At 50.3% G+C, this 23,220-nt stretch overlaps 1 protein-coding gene across 1 annotated transcript; it reads left to right on the plus strand.

Annotated features, from left to right (window-relative positions):
• Positions 1 to 8,189: 8,189 nt before the first annotated feature.
• On the plus strand, positions 8,190 to 17,787 carry RBP3 (retinol binding protein 3). Its single transcript, XM_003929968.3, has 4 exons — positions 8,190 to 11,359; positions 13,162 to 13,352; positions 15,184 to 15,326; positions 16,997 to 17,787. The coding sequence occupies exons 1-4, from the start codon at positions 8,312 to 8,314 to the stop codon at positions 17,350 to 17,352; spliced, it is 3,738 nt and encodes a 1,245-aa protein (XP_003930017.3). The 5' UTR covers positions 8,190 to 8,311; the 3' UTR covers positions 17,353 to 17,787.
• The last annotated feature ends 5,433 nt before the right edge of the window (positions 17,788 to 23,220 follow it).

Consider the following 23,220-nt stretch of genomic DNA (forward strand, 5'->3'; position numbering starts at 1 on the left):
TGGAGACACAGCCTTGCCAGGGCCACAGGTCCTCGTCCCTGCTGGAGCCTCTCTCCCCACCCCACCTCCTGCCACAAATCTGTGCCTGGGATTATGACACAAACGGGAATCAAAGCTCAGGGACGTGTGTGTGGAATCGTCTCTCCCTTCTGCTGGTTCTTGGCTCCTCGGCTCTGTGCTCTTGAAAACGTTCTGTGCTCTCCCTGAGCCCCAGCTTCCTCATCCGCAAAGTAGGAGGAGCAGTGGTTTGGGAGAAACGCCTTTGGGTGAGGAGTGATGAGGCATCATCCATAAGCAAACGCTGCACATGCCCTGCAGATGCAGGCAGCAGGAACGCGACTCCGACCCTCGGTCGCCAGCCTTGAGGTCTTACCTTCCTGTTAACGTCATGCATGCATTCTCTCCAGATGCAAATCTCGCATTTTTTGGTGTGAATCCAGCCTTCCAAACCGCCTACGGCCCCGCCCTCCTGAGCATATTCTCTAGGATCTCTCTAACCGAAATTTACTCTAATTGAAAAGTTGAATTCCTGTCCTCACTGCACAGAAAAGGTGTGGCACAGGGAGGAGCAGGACAGCCATGTGTTTCTGAGGGGCTTCGCTCCTGCAGAGAACGTGTGTGGGTGATGGGACCCTGGCTGATGGCACTTGGTCACTATTCGGAGCCCCTTACACACCTCAGAACTCAGCCAGGTTCAAAGGCCCTGGGCTCCGCTGCCTGGCGCACAGCACCCCCTGGAGGCAGTAGTGGGTAATGCGCCCCCATGACTCCCGCTCCTGCTTTTACATCAGGCAAGTGATGTCATCTTTGAGGCTGTGAATCCTATCTAACATAAGTGATTAACAGCTGAGACTTTAGTTATCATTTTCCTTGGATGACACAAAACTGTGAAATTCTCAGTAGAAAAGTAGGAATAACATAAGCACAACCCTCCCTCCTTTCATGCTAATGCAATACTTCTCAGCCCCTCAACTATTTGAAATAATATCAATTCCATACAAACTTTTCCCAGCTAATAGAAAGAGGATGGAATAGGAGGAGGAAAAAAAATACCTTCCAACTCATTTATAAAGTGGACATTACCTTTGATACCAAAACCAAAAGAAAAGAAAACTTCAGAGCAATATTCCTCATAAGCATGCAAAAGCCCTCCACAGAATACCAGTAAATTAAATCCAGGAACATATTCAAAGGCTATTACACCACTAACATGTGAGATTTAGCCCATAAATGAGAAGCTGGCTCTAGATAAGAAAACCAGTCAATATTATTAACTATGTTAACGAACTAAAGAAAAAACATGATGTCAACAGATGCATCTGACTATGTTCAAAACACATTCATGATTTTTTAAAACATTCTCAAAATACTAGGAATAGAAAAGATTTTTTAATGGATAAAGAGCATCTACCAAAAAAAAACAAACAAACATCTACAGCTAACTTCATACTTAATGGTAAACTGGATGTTTTCCCCTAAGATGATGAACAAGCCATCTAGCAAGGGCAGTAAGGCAAGAATAAAATAGCATCCATTGGCTGTCAATCAAAAAATGCAGCACGAACACCCACTTAGAAAATTCCAAGAAATTGGTAAACTGATGCAGGAGAATTGCTTGAACACAGGAGGTGGAGTTTGCGGTGAGCCGAGATTGTGCCACGGCACTCCAGCCTGGCGCCTGGCGGCAAAGGGAGATTCTCTCTCAAAAAAAGAAAAAAAAGAAAAGAAAATTCCAAGCATCTTCCAAATGCATACTAGAACAAATAAAGGAGTTTAGCAAGTTGCAGGATACATGATCAAAACACAATGAATATATGGACGTTAAAATTGAAAGATAAAAGTACCATTTACAACAGCACCAAAAAATCCCAAGAAATACATGGATATAAACCTAGCAAAATACTTATGTGATCTATATAGTGATACCACACAACGCTGATAAATAAAGCAAATAAGGCCTAGGTAAGTAAAGAGGTATAACATACTCATGGGTTGGAAGACTCAGCGTTGTTAGGATGTAAATTGTCTGCCAAACTGATCTATACTTTCAACTCAATCCCGATCAGTTATCTGATTGTAAAGTCAGTGGTCTGAATTGAACATTTATGTGGATAATCAAAGGAACTAGGATAGCCAAAATAATCTTGATAAAGAATAACAAAGTTGGTAGACTCGGACTACATAATTTCAAGACATGTTATAAAGCATAGTAAACAAGAGCGTGTGATGTGAATAGAAAACAGACAAATTAATGAACGCAGCAGAACAGCCTGTGTAGAACTAGGCCCACACAGGTGGGATCAATCGCTTTTTTGTCAAGATGACAATGCAATTCACTAGAACAAGGAAAGTCTTTGCAACAGCCAGCCTGGGGTCAACTAAACATCTGATTAACTTAAAACAGATCATAGACTCATTTGAAACCTAATAGTATGAAAATTCTAGAACAAAATCCTAAAGGAAAGATTTGTGGCCTTGAGATCAGCAATGACTTCTTAGCTGTGTCACTAAAAGCATGAATTGTAAAGGAAAAAAATGATAAATTTGGATTCATCAAAGAAAAACTTTTAATCTTCAAAAGACACTGTTGACAGCATGAAAAGAGAAGTCACACACTGGAAGAAAATATTTGCAACACATGTATCAGGCAAAAGACTTACATCCAGTATATAAAAATAACTTTTACTTTATTTATGATAAGACAAACAACTGCCTCCCTTCCCCAACAAATGGGCAAAAGATTTGAACAGTGATTTCACCACAGAAGATATACAAATGGCCAATGAGTACATAATAAGATGGTCAACATCATTAATTGTCAAGCAAATGCAAAGTATCATCACAATGAGATGCCACAACATAGCTATTTGAATGGCTAAAATTTAAATGTCTGCCCTTACCAATTGTTGGCATTGATATGGAAGAGTTGGCAGTCTCATGCTGCTGGTAGGAATTTAAATTTTGGAAAACAGTTGAGTTGTTTCTTAAAATGTTAAACATACATTCCTATCCTAGGTATTATATTACTCCAGCCAAAAGAAAGACATATATCCACACAAAGATTTGCATTCAAATATTCACGTCAGGTTTTTTTTTTTTTTTTTTTTTTTTAAGCAACTTCGCTCTATTGCCCAGGTTGAATTGCAGTGTCGTGATCTCGGCTCACTGCAACCTCCGCCTTTCGGGTTCAAGCAATTCTCCTGCCTCAGCCTCCCAAGTAGCTGGGATTACAGACATTCACCACCACACCCAGCTAATTTTTGTATTTTTAATAGAGACTGGGTTTCACCATGTTGGCCAGCTGGTCTCAAACTCCTGACTTTATGTTATCTGCCCACCTCCGCCTCCCAAAGTGCTGGGATTACAGGCGTGAGCCACCACGCCTGGCTCATATCAGCTTTCTTTGTAATATTCATACACTGGAAGCAACCTGAAAGGCTATCAACAGGGACATGGATAACAAATTGTAGTCTATCTGTGCAATGGAAGCCTACTCAGCAAAAAGTAAATAAATAAATAAATAAATGAACCATTGGTACATTCAACAATGTGAGTGAATCCCACAATCATTATGCTGGGCAAAAGAAAACGGATAAGAAATAATACACATGGTACCATTCCATTTATAGGAAATTCTAGAAACTGCGAGCTAATCTATAGTGTTGGCAGCAAGTAAATCCATGTTTGTCTGGATATGCGAATGCAGAGGAGATTGGGGAGCAAGGGAGGACGGGAAGACTTGAGGGTCACAGCAATATATGCCGCCCAGGTGGTGGTGAGAGTTTTTGGGGGGTATGCTTGTGTCAAAACTGACTAAATGATACACTTCAAATCGGAGCTGTTAATTACACATCCATTAAATTGGGAAAAAAAGGACACATTTATTAGATAATTTAAAAGGTACTGAAAAATACAATAAAGAAAACAAGTACTTATGCCCTTTGACTCAGCATGCCAGCTTTTGGGAATTTATACACAAGCCAAAAAGCACCTTAGGCCCTTAATCACATGTGTTCAAAACCATGTATCGCAATATCGCTGAAGCAGTATTGAAGCAAAAACAGAGACAACTTAATATGCCTCACAAAGGGAATAGATCAGTAAATCATCAAGAACTACTCCAGGATGAGCATCCCTTATCTGAAAATTTAGGAGAAAGAAGTGTTTTAGATTTTGGATTCTTTTTGGATTTTGGAATACTTGCTTGTACACAATGAGATATCTTGGGAGCGGGACCCTAGCCTAAACATAGTATTTATGTCTCATTTATGCCTTATACACATACCCTAAAGGTAATTATGTCAATATTTTAAATAATTTTGCCCACGAAACAAAGTTGGTGTTAAGTACTTATGTGTGAAACTTTCCACTTGTGGTGTTGTGTCAGTGCTCAAAAAGTTTCAGACTTTGGAGCATTTCAGATTTCTGATTTTTGGATTAGGAATGCCTAGACTATATGTATCCATTAAAAGGATGAATTTAATGAGTATGCTTCAACTCGGAAGGATGTTTATGTTGTATGTTTCAGGGAGTAAACAAAATGCAAATTACTGCCTATGCTATAATGGGCTGATAATAGGATGGACAAACAGATGGTGAGCCCATAGATGTGTGGATGGATCTCCCCTACACGTGCACCTCCCTATGGGAACACAGAGACAGATGGAGATGGCTAGACATTCAATGCTGATCATTTGTTACTAAAGGAGGCTGGATTTTTAAAGCTTTGGGAAAAGGTTGTTTGCAAATTTCTGCAAAAATGAGTCTGTTTCACTACCCTGATTTAAGAAAAAAGTAAAATGAAAATATATTAAAATGAATAAAAAGTCAAGGTTCAATTACTTTGAAATGCATTAAAGAATGGGTTGGCTTGCAGGGTAGAGGAGGCTGGAGAGGCAGAGATGAGATGATAAAGCAGTAATAAATTATCAGCAGTAGAATCTAGAGAAGCAGGTGTTAAACTAAGATGGCCCTAACATACTGAGTTCCTACAAGAGCAAATTGAAACCTAACTCAGACTCATTTTCTGTAAGCAGCTAATTTAAAAGAAACAGAAGCTTAAGTCCAGCCAATCACAGAGGGCCCACTGGACATCAGTTATATGGTCTGGAACTTTCCACCGGGATGTTCCAAATCATGCAAGGGCCTGAATGCTAACCAACCCAAGCATCTGTAATATTTACCCCACTTCCGCCTTCACCCTCAGAAGCCTCCCAGTGTGCTCACTTGCAGAGCCCCAAACCGCCTCTTGTGGGAGCTACCAAATTCATGAATCGCTGTCGACTCAAATAAGCTCTTTCAAAGGTTAACAAGTCCAAGCATTTCTTTAAATGATAGTATATAGACATTTGCCGTACCACTTGAACATTTCCCTTGTAAAACATTGAGGGGAAAACCAACATGAAACAATAGGCAGACAGCCGAGGGCTTTGGGCACTAAAAAGACATCTGTGCTGCAATAGGCAGGGCAGTCCTTCCTGGACAGCGCACCTCCGCATGCTCCCTGACCAGCCCTGCAGCAGCCCTGTTGTGCCATTGTCCCCCTCTTAACCTGCGCTGTGGGTGCTGCAGGGCTGGGCTCTGGAGCCTGGGTCTGAGCATTTCTCCCTATATATGTAGAGGCCCACGAAAGGTTTGGAGCCTAAGAAGCCCCAGGACTCCAGGTGCCCAGGGCAGCCCCAGCATCTTGGAATGACTTTCCCCGATACCACAGGGGCATTCGAATCCCAGGCAGAGCCAAGCTGCCCCTCACCAACTCCTACGTCCTCAACTTCCTTTCATAACCTCTAGGACGGTAACACCTAATCCTCCAGCAATACTGAGGCTTTTCCCCTTATTCTGTTTGCCCTTTTGAAGCAGGCGAGACTCCCAGCAGTCAAGTCACGTAATCACGGTCTCATGTCACCTCATCAAGGACTCATGTCACCTCATCAAGGTCTCACCTACTCACCTATTCAGTTCTCACCAGTTCAGCTCAGGGTGGCTTCTAGGCTACCTTCCACAGCTCTGCCCACAGGATGATTCCTATAAGTGAGGGTGTGCCGGACCTTCCAGTCCCCTTCCAACTCCAAAACTCAGCCCCCAAGATCAAGTGTACTCTCTGAACCCACCCTGGGCCTACAGTTGTCAGGGCCTGGATGGGAAGATGCAGAGCTCCTGGCTTTCACTCTGGGGACTTACTCAGAACATACTCTCTGCATGAGCTAAGGAGGCCGGCTGCCATCTGCTTACCTCCGCCAACTGCCTGGGGGCAAGGACACTGTGGCCCCTAGAGATTAGACAACTCGAAGGACAGAACTTGCCCCTCCCTCTGTGTGGGAAGCACTGCCTCTCTACCCATGCCCCATGCAACTCAGGCACCTCAGGGACTGGCAACAGACTGATTTTTCTCATGTCCTTCCTAAGGCTCCGGGCTAGCCACACAAATCAAGTCCCAGTGACAGGTCCGGACATCCTATCCTGAAACTACATCTTAGTAAGACTCCAGGGGATCCTTTCCCCAAAGACAGTCTTAGTCCTGCTCTATCCCCAGCCTTTTCTGGGCCAGAAGCTCTTCCGGGACTCAAGCAATGGCAGACAAGTGCCCGCTGAGGACATGGAAGTGCATGCTCAGAACTGTGATTCCCAAGTGGAGAAGGCCCAGCCTTCCCAGCAGGCCTAAGGATATGCAAGGAGTGCATTCATCAGGAGCGGCACCCTAGCCCTGCCCCATTCTCATAGTAAATCAGGCTCACTTCCATTGGCTGCATACGGTGGAGTGATGTGACCATATGTCACTTGAGCATTACACAAATCCTAATGAGCTAAAAATATGTTTGTTTTAGCTAATTGACCTGTTTGGCCTTCATAAAGCAGTTGGTAAACATCCTCAGATAATGATTTCTAAAGAGCGGATTGTGGGTCTCAGCTGTGCAGGGAAAGCCCACGTCCCTGAGACCACCTTCTCCAGCTGCCTACGGAGGCACACAGGGGTATCTGCCTGCTGCCCACTCTGCCAAGGCGGTGTTGCTGGAGCCAGCTTGGGACAGTTCTCCCGACGCTCCGCCCTGGCCTTGTGACCACCATCTGGGCCTCGGTTGTCTGTCTGTTAAGTGAGGGAAGTGCCCATCTACAGAGACATTCAGAGGCAAAGCAGGGCTTCCAAGTTCCCACCCCACAGCAGGAATTCTTGGATTTCTACAGCCAGTCAGGTGCTAGCAGCACCCACATAATTTCTATGAGATATGGCAGGAGCTGAGATCTGAAGTGTCCTGCAGTCCACTGTACTCCACGCAGACGAGAGGAATGATCGAGATTCCATTTAAAGACTGGGACCACAGAGACCCAAGACTTCCTGCTTGGTTCTCCCTGCAAACTGCAGGCTGTGGGCTGAGACCTCAAGAAGCAGGAGTCCCCTTTAGCCATTAACTCTCAGAGCTAACCTCATCTGAGTGGGAACACTAGCCCCATGATGTCTGGAAAGTGGGCACCTCTATACTCCACATGTATGTGGTGGTCCAGACATATCATTCCTGGTATTAGAAAGCTGTAGGGGGACCCATCCTTTCCCTGGAGGCATTAATAGGACACAGAAATAAATCTCAAGCCCTGAGGCTGATGCCAGCCTCAGACTGAGCCTCTGCACTGTATGGGCCAACTGCAGCCCCAAGGACTTCTTCCTGCTGCCCCTGCATCTGCCCCTCCGAAAACAATGAGCTTCTATTAGTTACAGAACTCTTGGGCCAGTTTTTTGAGCTATGGAACAGAGATAACATCCTTTGCAGAGAACTTACCAGTAATGAGTGCTTCCTACTTGCTGGGTACTGGGACTTTACACATATTTCCTCATTTAATCTACACATTAAGCAATTAAGATAACTTCCCTGAGGCCTCGGGAGAGAGAGTGGTAGAACCAGTCCTCCAAGGAGGACTTGCAGGTTAATAACGGGACTTTGCAAGGCACTGATGGAAACTATCAGCTTGTAAAGGATGGAGAGTAGTACCTGGCATGAGGCAGGAATTCAAAACAATGGCAGTTATTAATATGTGATATGCAGACGCAGCACAGCAAGATAAGATGCAATATACCCTCTGGGTCAAACCACCCCGGCCACGCCTCCCCGGTACCCAGGGTTGATGTGCTTGAATTAGACAGGATTAAAGGCTTACTAGCACGGGAAGCCTTGCCCCCAACTCAGGAGTTTAGCCCCAGACCTTCTGTCCACCAGCTGAGAAGGACAAGGGCGGAAGGCAGCTGCCCAGAGCGGGGCCACAGCTTTGCACACAGTTCAGGGAGATTTTGTGCAGGAGCCAGACCTCCCTCTGGGACCCCATGATGAGAGAATGGGTTCTGCTTTTGTCCACACTGCTCTGCGGCCTGGCTGGCCCCACACACCTGTTCCAGCCAAGTCTGGTGCTGGACATGGCCAAGGTCCTCTTGGATAACTACTGCTTCCCGGAGAACCTGGTGGGCATGCAGGAAGCCATCCAGCAAGCCATCAAGAGCGACGAGATTCTCAGCATCTCAGACCCACAGACGCTGGCCAGTGTGCTGACAGCCGGGGTGCAGAACTCCCTGAACGACCCTCGCCTGGTCATCTCCTATGAGCCCAGCACCCCCGAACCTCCCCCGCAAATCCCAGCACTCTCCAGCCTCTCAGAAGAGGAACTACTAGCCTGGCTGCAAAGGGGACTCCGCCATGAGGTTCTAGAGGGTAATGTGGGCTACCTGCGGGTGGACAGCGTCCCCGGCCAGGAGGTGCTGAGCATGATGGGGGAGTTCCTGGTGGCCCACGTCTGGGGGAAGCTGATGAGCACAGATGCCCTAGTGCTGGATCTCCGGCACTGCGTGGGCGGCCAGGTCTCCGGCATTCCCTACATCATCTCCTACCTACACTCAGGGGACACCGTCCTGCACGTGGACACGATCTACAACCGCCCCTCCAACACCACCACAGAGATCTGGACCTTGCCCCATGTCCTGGGAGAAAGGTATGGTGCGGACAAGGATGTGGTGGTCCTCACCAGCAGTCACACCAGGGGCGTGGCCGAGGACATCGCGCACATCCTCAAGCAGATGCGCAGGGCAATCGTGGTGGGCGAGCGGACTGTTGGGGGGGCCCTGGACCTCCAGAAGCTGAGGATAGGTGAGTCCGACTTCTTCTTCACCGTGCCCGTGTCCAGGTCCCTGGGACCCCTGAGCGGAGGCAGCCAGACATGGGAGGGCAGCGGGGTGCTGCCTTGTGTGGGGACGCCGGCCGAGCAGGCCCTGGAGAAAGCCCTGGCCATCCTCACTCTGCGCAGTGCCCTTCCAGGGGTGATCCACTGCCTCCAGCAGGCACTGAAGGACTATTACACGCTGGTGGACCGCGTGCCCACCCTGCTGCAGCACCTGGCCAGCATGGACTTCTCCACGGTGGTTTCTGAGGAAGATCTAGTCACCAAGCTCAATGCCGGCCTGCAGGTTGCATCCGAGGATCCCAGGCTCCTGGTGCGAGCCATTGGGCCCAGAGAAACCCCTTCTGGGCTCGATGCTGCAGCTGAAGACCCACCAGGGGCAGTCCCAGAGCTGCCTGAGGACGAGGCTATCAGGCAAGCACTGGTGAACTCCGTGTTCCAGGTGTCAGTGCTGCCGGGCAATGTGGGCTACCTGCGCTTCGACAGTTTTGCTGACGCCTCCGTGCTGGGGGTGTTGGCCCCCTATGTCCTGCGCCAAGTGTGGGAGCCGCTACAGGACACGGAGCACCTCATCATGGACCTGCGCCACAACCCCGGAGGGCCATCCTCAGCTGTGCCTCTGCTCCTCTCCTATTTCCAGGGCCCTGAGGCCGGTCCCGTGCACCTCTTCACCACCTACGATCGCCGCACTAATGTCACACAGGAGCACTTCAGCCACGTGGAACTGCCGGGCCCACGCTACAGCACCCAGCGTGGGGTGTATCTGCTCACCAGCCACCGCACAGCCACGGCGGCAGAGGAGTTCGCCTTCCTCATGCAGTCGCTGGGCTGGGCCACGCTGGTGGGTGAGATCACCGCGGGCAACCTGCTGCACACCCGCACGGTGCCGCTGCTGGACACACCCGAGGGCAGCCTCACGCTTACCGTGCCGGTGCTCACCTTCATCGACAATCACGGTGAGGCGTGGCTGGGCGGTGGAGTGGTGCCTGATGCCATCGTGCTGGCCGAGGAGGCCCTGGACAAAGCCCAGGAAGTGCTGGAGTTCCACCAGAGCCTGGGGGCCTTGGTGGAGGGCACGGGACACCTGCTGCAGGCCCACTATGGTCAGCCAGAGGTCGTGGGGCAGACAACTGCCCTGCTGCAAGCCAAGCTGGCCCAGGGCGCCTACCGCACAGCTGTCGACTTGGAGTCTCTGGCCTCCCAGCTCACGGCGGACCTGCAGGAGGTGTCTGGGGACCACCGCCTGCTAGTGTTCCATAGCCCGGATGAGCTGGTGGTAGAAGAGGCACCCCCACCACCCCCGGCTGTCCCCTCACCAGAGGAGCTCACCTATCTTATTGAGGCCCTGTTCAAGACAGAAGTGCTGCCCGGCCAGCTGGGCTACCTGCGTTTTGACGCCATGGCTGAACTGGAGACAGTGAAGGCCGTCGGGCCACAGCTGGTGCGGCTGGTGTGGCAGCAGCTCGTAGACACGGCTGCGCTGGTGGTTGACCTGCGCTACAACCCTGGCAGCTACTCCACAGCCATCCCGCTGCTCTGCTCCTACTTCTTTGAGGCAGAGCCTCGCCGGCACCTGTATTCTGTCTTTGACAGGGCCACTTCGCAGGTCATGGAGGTGTGGACCCTGCCCCAGGTCGCCGGCCAGCGCTACGGCTCACACAAGGACCTCTACATCCTGATGAGCCACACCAGTGGCTCTGCGGCTGAGGCCTTTGCACACACCATGCAGGACCTGCAGCGGGCCACGGTCATTGGGGAGCCCACAGCGGGAGGAGCACTCTCTGTGGGCATCTACCAGGTGGGCAGCAGCCCCTTATATGCATCCATGCCCACCCAGATGGCCCTGAGTTCCACCACGGGCAAAGCCTGGGACCTGGCTGGTGTGGAGCCTGACATCACTGTGCCCATGAGCGAAGCTCTTTCCACAGCGCAGGACATAGTGGCTCTGCGTGCCAAGGTGCCCACGGTGCTGCAGACAGCTGGGAAGCTGGTGGCCGATAACTACGCCTCGCCCGAGCTGGGGGCCAAGGTAGCTGCCGAACTGAGCGGTCTGCAGAGCCGCTACTCCAGGGTAACCTCAGAAGTGGCCCTGGCCGAGATCCTGGGGGCTGACCTGCAGATGCTTTCCAGAGACCCACACCTGAAGGCAGCCCATATCCCTGAGAATGCCAAGGACCGCATTCCTGGAATTGTGCCCATGCAGGTGAGACCCAAGGGAGACCTGGCCGGGCCCCGTCCCGGGAGTGAGTTGACCTGTCATTTGCACATGCAGGGCTCTGTGCACAGTGCATGACAATGGCTTTTAGATTTGTTCCCATGTTTAAGTTTTAGCCAGTTGAGTCCTTTCCTCTTTCTCACCCTGCTCCATCCACTCTCTGGGACCCTGGCGCTGCTGTAGAAGCTCTGTAGAGCATTCACGTTAGGTTGGTGTGAAAGCACTTTAAATGGCAAAACCCACAATTACTTTTGCATCAATCTCACGGGAAGCCAGTTTGAAAGCCAAGCGATACTCACAGGAAGCCAGTTTGGAAGCCCCTGGGATAGACGGAGTTTCAGCCTTGGCTGGGTGGAAGGTGAGCGCTGGCGGGGCTTCTCATCGTCAATGTGGGGAAGAGGCCAGCACGTGGCAGAGGCGGCCGTGGGCTTCACCGCGTGCCCCACTGCAGGCCGAGAGCTCTGCCCAGGCAGCACTCACTCCACACTGTTCTCCGACCTGTGGCTTTGCTGCGTTGTCGCAGTTGGGCAAGGCAGCATGTGTCATGAATCCCTTGCAAGGAGGGTCTGAGACCAGGGTTGGGTGCAGGCAGTTTGTCTGGGAGGTGGTTGCTGAAGCAGGTGTGAAGGAGGGAGCAGGGAGAGTGAGATAGGAAGGTGACAGGCAGGTCCCTCAAAGCTGTTCTGCCGAAGCCAGGACGCTGACAAGTATGGGGATGCTTCCAGGCACAGCCCTCTGCAGGTGGGCCCCAGGGCTCCCGTCCTGCACTGGCCAAGAGTTGCCCTGAGGATGTAACTCGGGGAGGGGCAGGCTGCCCTCTCTTGGAGAAGGCCTGAGCTGAGGGTGGAAAGACAGGATGGTGCTGTGGGAGAGCCTGTCAGTGAGGCCAGGTGCAGCTGAAACCAGAGGGGGCTGCGAGTGCCAACAGCATCTGCTACAGAATTCCCATCCCCATTTTGCATAGCTGAGACCCAGAGAGGTGCAGAGGGGAGTGGCTGGAGCCAGAGAGCCGTGACTGAAGGCAGGCAGGGCCTGGAGGGCAGTGTCTCTGCCAGCACAGGCTCCTTGTCCCAGTCCAGCTCACCAAGTCCCGCCGCCCTCCCGCAGCCTTAGAGAGGGAGGAGGAGCTGCAGCCCCGTGGAAGTAGCCTGTGCTAGGCTTTCAGAATCCCCAGTTTCCAAATTAATTGCTCCTTCCTTTCTGGTGTAGCCAATGTTCACAATTTGGAGTCAGATGTGGATTCAGAGTCTGGCTCCACCACTTACTGACTGTGTAACCTGGGACTAGTTACTTAATCTCTCTGTGCTTCAGTTTTTTCATGGAAAAGATGGGGATCATGTTATCTCCTGTACAGATGGCTGTGAGGATGGTGATAAGCTCTACAAAGTGCTTAGTACAGGGCCAGGCACCTGTTAAACGTAACTAACAGCTTTTCAACCCTGCCCCAGTGGAGGGGAAGATGAGCTTAGAGATGTTGGGAAGTATCTGGCGAGGTTGGAAGAATCAGAGAGGAGACCATACCTGGGCCTTCCAGCTCTGAACACCAGAGCAGACAGGAGCATCCTCTGCAAGGAGGCTTCCCATGGATCACACATGTCCCGGTGGCATGTCACATCCCAGACATGCCACTGGGAAAGTCCTGGGTGCCTACTGACTCCTTCAGAAATACCAGTTCCTGTCCCATGCCCTTAATATTTCCCGTGACATGAAGGCAATCCGTGGCGCCTGCTTTCCTGGGCTCTAAAACCGGCTGCCCTCCTGATACTGAGCAGGACCTCCAACTCTTGCAGATCCCTTCCCCTGAAGTCTTTGAAGAGCTGATCAAGTTTTCCTTCCACACTAACGTGCTTGAGGACAACATCGGCTACTTGAGGTTCGACATGTTTGGGGACGGTGAGCTGCTCACCCAGGTCTCCACGCTGCTGGTGGAGCACATCTGGAAGAAGATCATGCACACGGATGCCATGATCCTCGACATGAGGTCAGTGGCCAGGGCTCGCTGCTTCCCAGCCGCGCCGCAGGACCACCAGGGGGCGATCAAAGCTATGGGCCGCTGCAGGGAACAATAAGGACCCTGCAACACGGCAGAGCACCTGAGGGAGCCGGCCTCCTGCCCATCAGGGCTCCAGCCAGCTAGCCCAGGGGTTCTGGTTTCATTGCAGGTGGGGCCCAGCACTAGTAGTGTTTGCAAGCTTCTTCAATGATTCTAAGGTACATTCCAGGTTGAGAACTGCCCCCAAATTTGCCTGATCATAGGATTCAGTGGGGAGGAGAGGAAGGAGATACTAAAAACACTGATTCCTGGGCCCCACTCCACCCTTACTGAGTCAGAAACTCCAGTGAACAGGCCCAGTAATCTGTATTTGACAGGCATCCCAGATGATTCTGATGGTCAGTGGCGTGTGGGACAGCTAGGTCCCCCACCTGGGAGTGCACCTCACATCATACCAATTCAACTCATGACAACCCCGGTCACATGAGTCGTACAGGCAGAATTTGGAAATCACACAGGGAGAATTTGGAAATTAATCAATACTGTGATCAAAAGAAGTCTTTGCATCACCAAATTATTGTCGGAAAGATGTCTTCAGCTAGCCACATCCCCTTTGTTTCTGTAAAAATGTGCCTCATATGTCATGAGTTCACATCATAGACCAGGGGTAGGAGGTGCATGAGCACCCTCAGGCAGTGGCCAGGCCCGGCATCCTGTAACTCCAGGGTCCATTGGTGGACATGCCCTGGCACCCTCTATGAGCAGTCTGTCCCCCTTAGACAGGACAGTCCCACTCTCCCCTGTTGTCTGAAAGAAGTGGCAAAGAGTGGCAGGGCAGAGGCACCCAGTTCTAGTCCTCCGGCCTTCAGAGCTCACTCACATGCTTCTAAGCAGTCACTAGGTGGCTCTCGGTCCTTTATAGGCCGCTTCTCCTCCCTGGGAGATAAAACAGTCGCCCTGGCTCCGGTTTTGTGCGTATTCACAGCCTGAGCTTGAGGCTCCTGTGGTCTCTCTGATCATTTTATTCTTTAGAAGTTCTGTTGAGCACCCAAATGATACTCATGCTAAGTCCCTTTCTTCTGAATATGCCATTTACACTTTTTAAAGAGGAGATGGCCCCAGCCTGCAAAAGCACGTTGCTTAAAGACCCTTCCACTCCTGAGATTTGTTTGGAGGTTCAGACACTGACATCACAGACCCCGAACCCAGTCAGGCCATCACAGACCATCAACCAGACAAGGCTCCCTGACATATCGCTAGCCTAGTGGGAGAGATAGGGGCCCGATGAGGCCACACAGTGGGCCAAATCTAAATGGCCCGGGAGAAATCCGGGCTTCCTCACTCCCAATGCAGTTCCACAAACCTGAAGACTTCAACACACTAAGTGCCCTGTTAAGACACCTGCATTAAGACAGCTAGTAGGTGTCATAAAACTGTCACAGAATGCAACTAGGAAGAACAATGTTTCCCAAAATGTGTTCCACTTGTAGGCAGATATGGGTGCAGGGGAGCAGTCCATGGCCAATAAATGGGGAAAATTTATTTTCTGACCGCAGGACTTGTCAGGGCCATTAATATATTAACATATATTAATTATATAGCAGAAGGAAAAGATATGATATTCCGTATTTTCTAACCATATTTGAAAATATATTCCAAGAGGCTAGAGCTTTTGGAAATACTCTGGAAAATGCCAGCCTATGGAATTCTTCCAAGAATTAGAACCCTCCATGGGACAAAGATCCCGGCCTCCCCAAGGGGCACAGAGGGCCTCCCTGTGAGCTCAGCCCCTGAACAGCCTCCGCTTCCTGTCCCTCAGGTTCAACATCGGTGGCCCCATATCCTCCATCCCCATCTTGTGCTCCTACTTCTTTGACGAAGGCCCTCCGGTTCTGCTGGACAAGATCTACAGCCGGCCTGACGACTCCGTCAATGAACTCTGGACACATGCCCAGGTCGTAGGTATGTGGAGAAGCCTTCCCCTTCCTGTCGTCATTCTAGAAGCTTCTGGGAAACCAGGGAAAGACAGCTTGGGTGTAGGTAAAAGTCATAGTAACTGGAATGTAAGGCTCTGTCCTAGTCCAAGGACTAGATGCTCATGATCCTGAATCCCTGCAAAGCATGTGTCGCTACCCACGTTTTCTAGAGGGGAAAAAAAAGTGAGGATTGACTAGGTCAAATATCTTTTCTACTCTAGCTAATAAGTGGAAGCCAAAATGTGAATATTAGTTTGTATAATACCAACATTTCCCCCAGTCTTAGCACCATAATCACCAGCCTGCAGGTCAAATGCGTAATGTGAAGGATTCTCCTCGCCCCTCACCAAACCCAGCAGGCACTTCCCGTGCTCACCATACTTGAACTCTCAGCCACAGTGCCACACACTTACCTGGAAAGGTCCTGATGCTGATGGGGCTTCTGTTCCCTGCCGTGGATCCAGAGCAGTGGCTACGGGGCAAAGTCGGCCCTGAGCTTTATAGAACCATGACTCTCAAAGCCTGATTCCAGGGTGGATGGCCTCCATCTATCTTCCCTGCCCAGGGTGCAGAACCAAGGAACCTGTGCTCCTACCCAACAAAAAAGCACTGGAGAGGCCAATGGGGGCGTGCCTGTGACCAGAGCAACACCCCACCATTTTCACGCCCATACTTCTGTAATGCACAGGCATTTTGCTGTAGCTTCTAGGACATACATACAATAATATTACAAAATGTAAACACAAATCAGAACCAGGTGAATTTTAAATTCAAATCTATCTTCAAGACTGGAAGTTAAAGACTCAGTTCTATAGACCGTGATGTCCCAGAACTACGAGGTCCAAAACGAGAGCCCCAAGCCACCTGCAGCCACCAAACATCTGAAATGTGACTCTCCCAAGTTGAGATGTGCTAGAGGTATAAAGAGCATTCCAGATTTTGAAGACATTATGGAAAAAGGAAAAGAAAATACCTCATTCATATTTTATTTGATTACGTTTTGAAATGAATGTATTTTGGATACATTAGCTTAAACAAAACATGATTAAAATTAATACCACGGGTTCCTTTTGCTTGCTTAACATGGCTACCAGGGAACCTAAAATGACATCTATGGCCGGCATTCTGGCTCACGTTACATTCATGTTGGATGGCGCTGTCCTGGAGGGTTGTTCTTGTGACATCACAAACTGAGCTTTTCTGAGTCCAGCGTACCGAGGAGGTCCAGTCAGTTTAGGTGTTCTCATTATTCATGGAGAGCGAGCACACGGCTTTCTAGTCCGGACGTTTTGCGCATGATCCTGAATCCCTGCAAAGCGTGTATCACTATGTCCATTTTCTAGAGGGAAAAAAAGAGGGGGATTGACTAGGTCAAGTATTGACTAGATCAAGCCTTTCCTATTACCTGGCATAAAAGAGCCGTTCTTGAGAGTTGTCAAGCACTGAAATCCTTGTCACTGGGCACGCATTCTTGATCCCACGTTACGGATGCAGAAATCAAGGCTCAAAGGAGCCAAGTGGCTCGCAAGTAGACACAAGGACACAGACCTAAAGTCCAGGGCCTCCTCCCTCACTGCAGGTCCAGGCAGGATAGAGAAGTCAGGTGCTCCAGGATCCTGGCCCAATCCCCACCCTGAAGGGCCTTCTGTCTTCCAGGTGAACGCTACGGCTCCAAGAAGAGCATGGTCATTCTGACCAGCAGTGTGACGGCTGGCACGGCGGAGGAGTTCACCTACATCATGAAGAGGCTAGGCCGGGCCTTGGTCATCGGGGAGGTGACCAGCGGAGGCTGCCAGCCACCACAAACCTACCACGTGGATGACACCAACCTCTACCTCACTATCCCCACTGCTCGTTCTGTGGGGGCCTCGGATGGCAGCTCCTGGGAAGGGGTGGGGGTGACACCCCATGTGGTTGTCCCTGCAGAAGAGGCTCTTGCCAAGGCCACGGAGATGCTCCAGCAAAACCAGCTGAGGGTGAAGCGGAGCCCAGGCCTGCAGAGCCGCCTGTAGAGAGGGGCCCCATAGGCAGAGCCCCAGGGCAGAAAGAGCCTCTGGGCCACACACCAAGGGTACTCCCGAAGATGGCCTGGCCTAAGGTTCCCGGGGCAGCAAAGGGGCCTGCTGAACTCCAGTTATGCTAGAGCTGGAGGTGTACACACACACACACACACACACACACACACACGCACACACACACGTATATACACATATGTATGTGTATGTATATGTACCTATATATATGCCTTTCCAATAGCCCCCTAAATTTTAACAAAGGTTCCTTCTAAGTAGTAGAATTTGGGTTGGTATTTTTACCTTTCTTCTTCATACTTTGCTCTTTTTCTTAAATACTCGTAACATGCATATATTATTATTTTCAGATGCAGCTGTCATTATTCCAAAATATAAAATAAAGATGATAAAACAAATTACATAACTGAGCCATTACCTGTAACTTGGCGATCACTAGCGGTTGTTAAATCTCCTTTTTCCAAGGGTTTTTCTTTCACATCATTTGGGTCTTCCGGATCTACCCTGCTGGCTTCTATGGACCACTGATTTTGTTTGAGATGTGGTGCTAGATGCTGTGGGGTCAGCAGGTAGCAAAGATCCTGTGGGTCTTAAATAGGGAAAAGGCTGGTGCAGCCCTTCTGCTGGTGACGTACATAACGCTGGCTGTGTCTCTTCTGAGCCTCAAGCCGGCTGTATGGCCAGCCACTCTCATCTCCTACCCAGGAGCCAGCTGAGACTCAGGCAAGCTCTGTAGCTCACCCAGGGTCTCACATCCAGCACAGTGGACCTGTGTTCTCCTTGGGGCCACCCAGATTTGCAGCACCTTTGGATGTGCAGAGAATCACTGCCCATAGGAACCGGTAGGAAACAGTGACATCAGCCCCGCCTGGGTGGGAAATCAGCCCAGCCACTTCCCAGCTAATTCACCTCTCTGGGCCTCAGTTTCTTCATCTGTTCAATGGGAGAAATAATACTGCACTTGGGGTTGTAAGAATGAAGTGAATGAATCCAGTGCCCAGCCAACGGTAGCTGTCGTAATTTCCCCACCACAAAGCTGAACACCCTGGAAGCCCACTTTTCCAGCCCTTCTGGCAGTAGGGCATGGGCATGTGGCCCTGCCTTGGTCCTCCAGAGGCTCCTGTGCAAGACGCTTAATCTGGAGCCAGTGGCCAGGGAGCCTGGGCAGTGGCCGTCTACTAGAAACCTAGTGTACAGGGACAGCACAGCCGTGCCCTGTGCTTAGCAGGGACAGCAGCAGCATCCTCAAGAGGTGCTTCTGGGTTTCCTGGTGTGACTTTGGTTGTGGTCCTGATGGAGTGACCCATTGTCCCTACCCACTGCCCAGCCAAGTCCCCCAGCCCACCCATCCAGGACTAGGCACCATCCTGGCTCCTTCATGACATCCCTGCCTGCTTCCATCCACCAAAGACTTCATTTTTCTTTAATGAACAGCACTTCATTTTTCTTTAATGAACAGTCTGGTGTAGCTGGTTAAAGGGTAGGTGGAATCTGAACCCATCTCTGTTCAGTTCCAAAGATCCTTCTGTTTCCATCACATCATGAAGAGACGCCGGGCCTGATCTGGAAAGGGGGGTTGAGACAGAGAGGAGCGGAAGTCCTCTGCATAGCAAAGCACAGGCTCAGCCTTCCTAAATGCAAGCCTTCCTGCACTGTTACCTGCTTGCAGGCACAAGACTGGAGAAAAAGGAAAAGGAAAACAAAATCCTATCTGCTCTCTTTTCTGGTGGGAGACCCAGATGGCCGACAGCTGCCTAGAAGTCTCTGTTTAGACGAGCCCTGGACCCCTTCAACTCTCTATGCCCTGGTCTGGGCTCATGGTCTGCACCCTGCCCAACCCTGCTTGCCTCCAGCTCACATCTTGCACACAGCCACAGCTCCCTCCACTCAGACTCCCTCCTTTCTGCCCACCCCCCGCATCATCTCTCACCCAGTGTCAACCAATGATCAGTACCCAAGGTAAATTAATACCTGAGTTAACATCACTCTGCTCTGCACCCAGCCTGTCATCTTCTTTGCCTCCTCTTAGGGTTCCAGCTTTGTGCCTAAATCTCTGACACAGCCTCCTGCCCCATCTCTGTGCCCTGGCCTGCAGCTAGGGGCTCATCTTCACTGGAAGGGCATTGTTAGGTGATGGAGACACTTCTGGAAGGTCATATTTATCTGTCCTTCTTGCAGATGTGGTGGAGAGGTAAGTCACCCAGGACCAAGCAGGGGTTGGCATCCAGGTGTGCTGGAGTGCTCCCAGGAGTCAGCTGAGCCCTGCTGTGACAGCATGTGTAACAAATGGATTATAAAGGCCCTGGCAGGGACTCAAAGCTGGCTCTCCAGGGTAAGACAGGCTTAGGATCTTCCCTATTGTTCACCATCAAAGCCCAGGCCACACTCTGGGCAGCCAAGCCACAGGGTCATTGGGTGGAGAAAAGAACTCAAGGTATACTGGGCCCATCTCTTCCTGCCTTTCTGTCCCCTCCAAGAGCAGATCTTGAGGATGCCAGGCCAGCCACAGGGCAAGTGGTGGAAACAGAGTGGTCTCAGACCTGTTCCCCAGCACCAGAGAAGACTTGTGGACCAGATCTTAGAGCAGGGGCAGGGCATGGGCAGAGTCCACTCAAGGGCATCTTTGCAGTCTCAACAGAAACTGACAGCACAGAGCTGGGGGGCAGGATGGGGGTGGTGACTCTGGGTGCTCTTGGTCAGCAACAAGCCATGCCTCTGCCAGGCTCTGTAAGGAGAGGAAGGAAAAGGTGACCTTCACCTCCAAGTCCTTGCTGGAGAAGTGGTGACCCCCTCCAGGGAAGGAAGCACCAGGGAGTACTGCAGTGATATGCCTCATCCAAAGGGAATGCAAAGGGACCAGGTGGGGACCCCTGCAGGTCTCCTGCTTTCAGGCTGGGCTGAAGCACTGTGGGAGGAGCCCATCTCTTCTTCTTCTCTCTCACCCTCCTCTTCCTGCATCCCTGCGTCTGCCCCACACAGGCCCACACAGTAGATGGCTCTGACTGTGCCAGAGGAACCTGGCTACCCACACAGCTGAGACGTAGCGAGACCATTTGACTCAGAAAAAAAAGCAATGCGTCCAGATCACACACCGGGCCAGGAAACCTGCCTCCAAGGTCCCCGCCCGGGGGCACCCACCTCCCTCCTCCTGCTTCCTATGGGATTTAGCTGCCACCTGGCCTAGGCACCCTCTCTGCTTTGCTGACCAGAGCAGCTGGCACTAAAAATAGCCTCATAATCCAAGCAGCTTAGAATAGCAATGGGATCAGACGACACAGGCTTCCTCCGTCTTGCCCCAAGAAAACACGAGATGGCAAGATGGATGGAAAGAAAATGTTAGAGACCCCATCCTGTCCTCCCTGCCTTCCCAACCCCCTCTCAAAACTAATTTCTGGGCCGGGCATGGTGGCTCACGCCTGTAATCCCTGCACTTTGGGAGGCTGAGGTGGGCAGATCACCTGAGGTCAGGAGTTCAAAACCAGCCTGGCCAACATGGTGAAATCCCATCTCTGCAAAAATACAAAAATTAGCTGGGTGTGATGCCGGGTGCCTGTAATCCCAGCTACTTGGAAAGCTGAGGCAAGAGAATCACTTAAACCTGGGAGGCTGAAGCTGCAGTCAGCTGAGATCGTGCCATTGCACTCTAGCCTGGGCGACAGAGCAAGACTCTGTCTTAAAAAAAAAAAAATCAAAAAACGAGACAAAACAAAAGGTTTCTGAAACTTCTCTCCTAGGAAGTGTCACGACCCAACACATGTTAGAGAATGGTTTATTTTTCAAATAAAGGGTTTGTTCTGTGAGGTTCTGATCTTGCTGTGCAGTCTGTAGACCTACCACACGACTTCTAAAACCACAACATAATTAAGCAAATGACAAGGGTATGTGAATCCCTCTCTGAAGGGAGGTGGCCTGCAGGAAGGCTCGCTGCTTCCAGATGGCACCATCACTTTCCAAGGGAATGAGGATGCAAGCCTGGCCTGGGGGCTACTCTGGCTGACTTTCACCCTTGGAAAGGGCTCTCTCTCCAGGCTCACAGGAACAAGGTTGTATGGCTGAGATTACACACGCCAGGCCCAACACTGGCCTGTTCTAAAGCTGGGAACGCAGAAGAGTTAGGGGTCACCAGCCGGTGGCATCCCTGCACCATTGCCACCACTGACATGCTGCTATGAATCCCTGCCACTGTGGCCATCCATCAGTGTTTACAAAACCAGAGTCAGCTGACAACGAATTTCATATAAAGACCTGAACTCTGGCCTTTCTCGAGGCCTGCATCCACCCTGGCTGCGCAGTCTTCACCCAGGCACCTGGGCTCCCCACCATCACCACTTCCGGGCAACTCCAGCCACTCATTCGCCTACTTCAGTAGGCATCTGAGCTTAGCATCCCTGGCCTGAAGATGCAGGAATTGGCAAGAAGTTGGATTCTAGGAGCCCACCTTTGTTGTGACTTTATTTCTCTCCCAGGTAAAAACAGAAAGAAAACTTGACCTTTGTTAAAATTGAGAACCAAAATGAATCTAAATTCAGAATGTATTAGTTTAGCCTCATTGGCATATTCGTGGAGGACTTTCGTAAGTCTGAACTGAATGGCTGCCACTGGGAGATAATTTATGAAGATAGAATTTGTCATGTTTCCAGCTACTGGAGATCATTTCCCTCCTCTGTTCCGCAAGGTCAGCCAAGGCTTCCTGCTCATCCACTCAGTGTCTTCGAGTCACATGGCTTCCGACAGCTTTGCCAGAAAGCCACCATGGTCCTAGATCCTAGGCGAGTAGAAGATAGAGGCAAAGCCAGCCAGAACAGTAAGGGGACACCCTGGGGCACCAAGTGACAGGGTACAATCTTGAGGTGGGGCATGGAGGAGCTTCTGTGAGCTTGAGAGACAGGTTAGGAATTCAATAGTGACAGGGTGCAGATCTCACCAGGACCATGGGATGGGCTGCTGAGCTGACTCAATTAGACATAGAGAATTTAAGGAATGTGGTAATTCTTACCCAGGATTGTAAAATTCATACCTACTGATGTGATATATTGTGAAAACATTGCATGCCAACTCTTAACTGCCATATAGAAAGTGAATGCCTAGTCCATTTGGGATGCTATAACAAAATACCATAAACCGGGTGACTTATAAACAAGGAAAATTTGTTGCTCACAGTTCCAGAGGTGGGGACGTCCCAGATCAAGGCACCAGCAGCTTTGGTGTTTGGTGCCATCTTCCTAGTTGGGAGGTGCAAATTTCAACTGCATTTTCACATGGTGGAAGCAGGGAACTAGCTCTCTGTGGTTTATTTATTTATGTTTTAGAAACAGGGTCTCACTCTGATGCTCAGGCTGGAATGCAGTTGGCACAATCATAGCTCACTGCAGCCTTGAACTCCTGAGTTGAAGTAACCATCCCCCACACCCCACCCATCTCAGCCTCCTGAGTAGCTGGGACTACAGACACACACACCACCATATTCAGCTAATTTTTGTATTTTTTGTTAGAGAGGGGTGTCTCACTGTGTTGTCCAGACTGGTCTCACTCTACTATCCTTGAGCGATCTTCCCACCTCAGCCCCCCAAAGTGCTAGGATTATGGGCATGAGCCACTGTGCCAAACCAGGGGGCTCTCTTTTCTAAGGGCACTAATCCCAACCTCTTAAAAGCCCCACCTTCTAATTCCATTATCTTGGGGATTAGGATTTTAAATAAATTTTGGGAGACACAAACATTCAGACCATAGCAGGGGTAGAGAGTGTTGGGCAAAGCCATGATTGAATGTGTTTGCTCTCCAGTAGATACAGGAGAGCACAAATGAAAAAGGGCTAAGAGCCGGGCGCGGTGGCTCAAGCCTGTAATCCCA

The sequence above is a fragment of the Saimiri boliviensis genome, chromosome 12, assembly GCF_048565385.1.
Source record: "Saimiri boliviensis isolate mSaiBol1 chromosome 12, mSaiBol1.pri, whole genome shotgun sequence".
In the NCBI taxonomy this organism is placed as follows: Eukaryota; Metazoa; Chordata; class Mammalia; order Primates; family Cebidae; genus Saimiri; species Saimiri boliviensis.

Bases quoted from the DNA above. Each gene is read 5' to 3' on its own strand.
- RBP3 (XM_003929968.3), top strand. From the start codon at position 8,312: ATGATGAGAGAATGGGTTCTGCTTTTGTCCACACTGCTCTGCGGCCTG. The intron at 11,360-13,161 runs GTGAGACCCAAG...CAACTCTTGCAG, and splicing joins CTGGAATTGTGCCCATGCAG to ATCCCTTCCCCTGAAGTCTT. The intron at 15,327-16,996 runs GTATGTGGAGAA...TCTGTCTTCCAG, and splicing joins GACACATGCCCAGGTCGTAG to GTGAACGCTACGGCTCCAAG.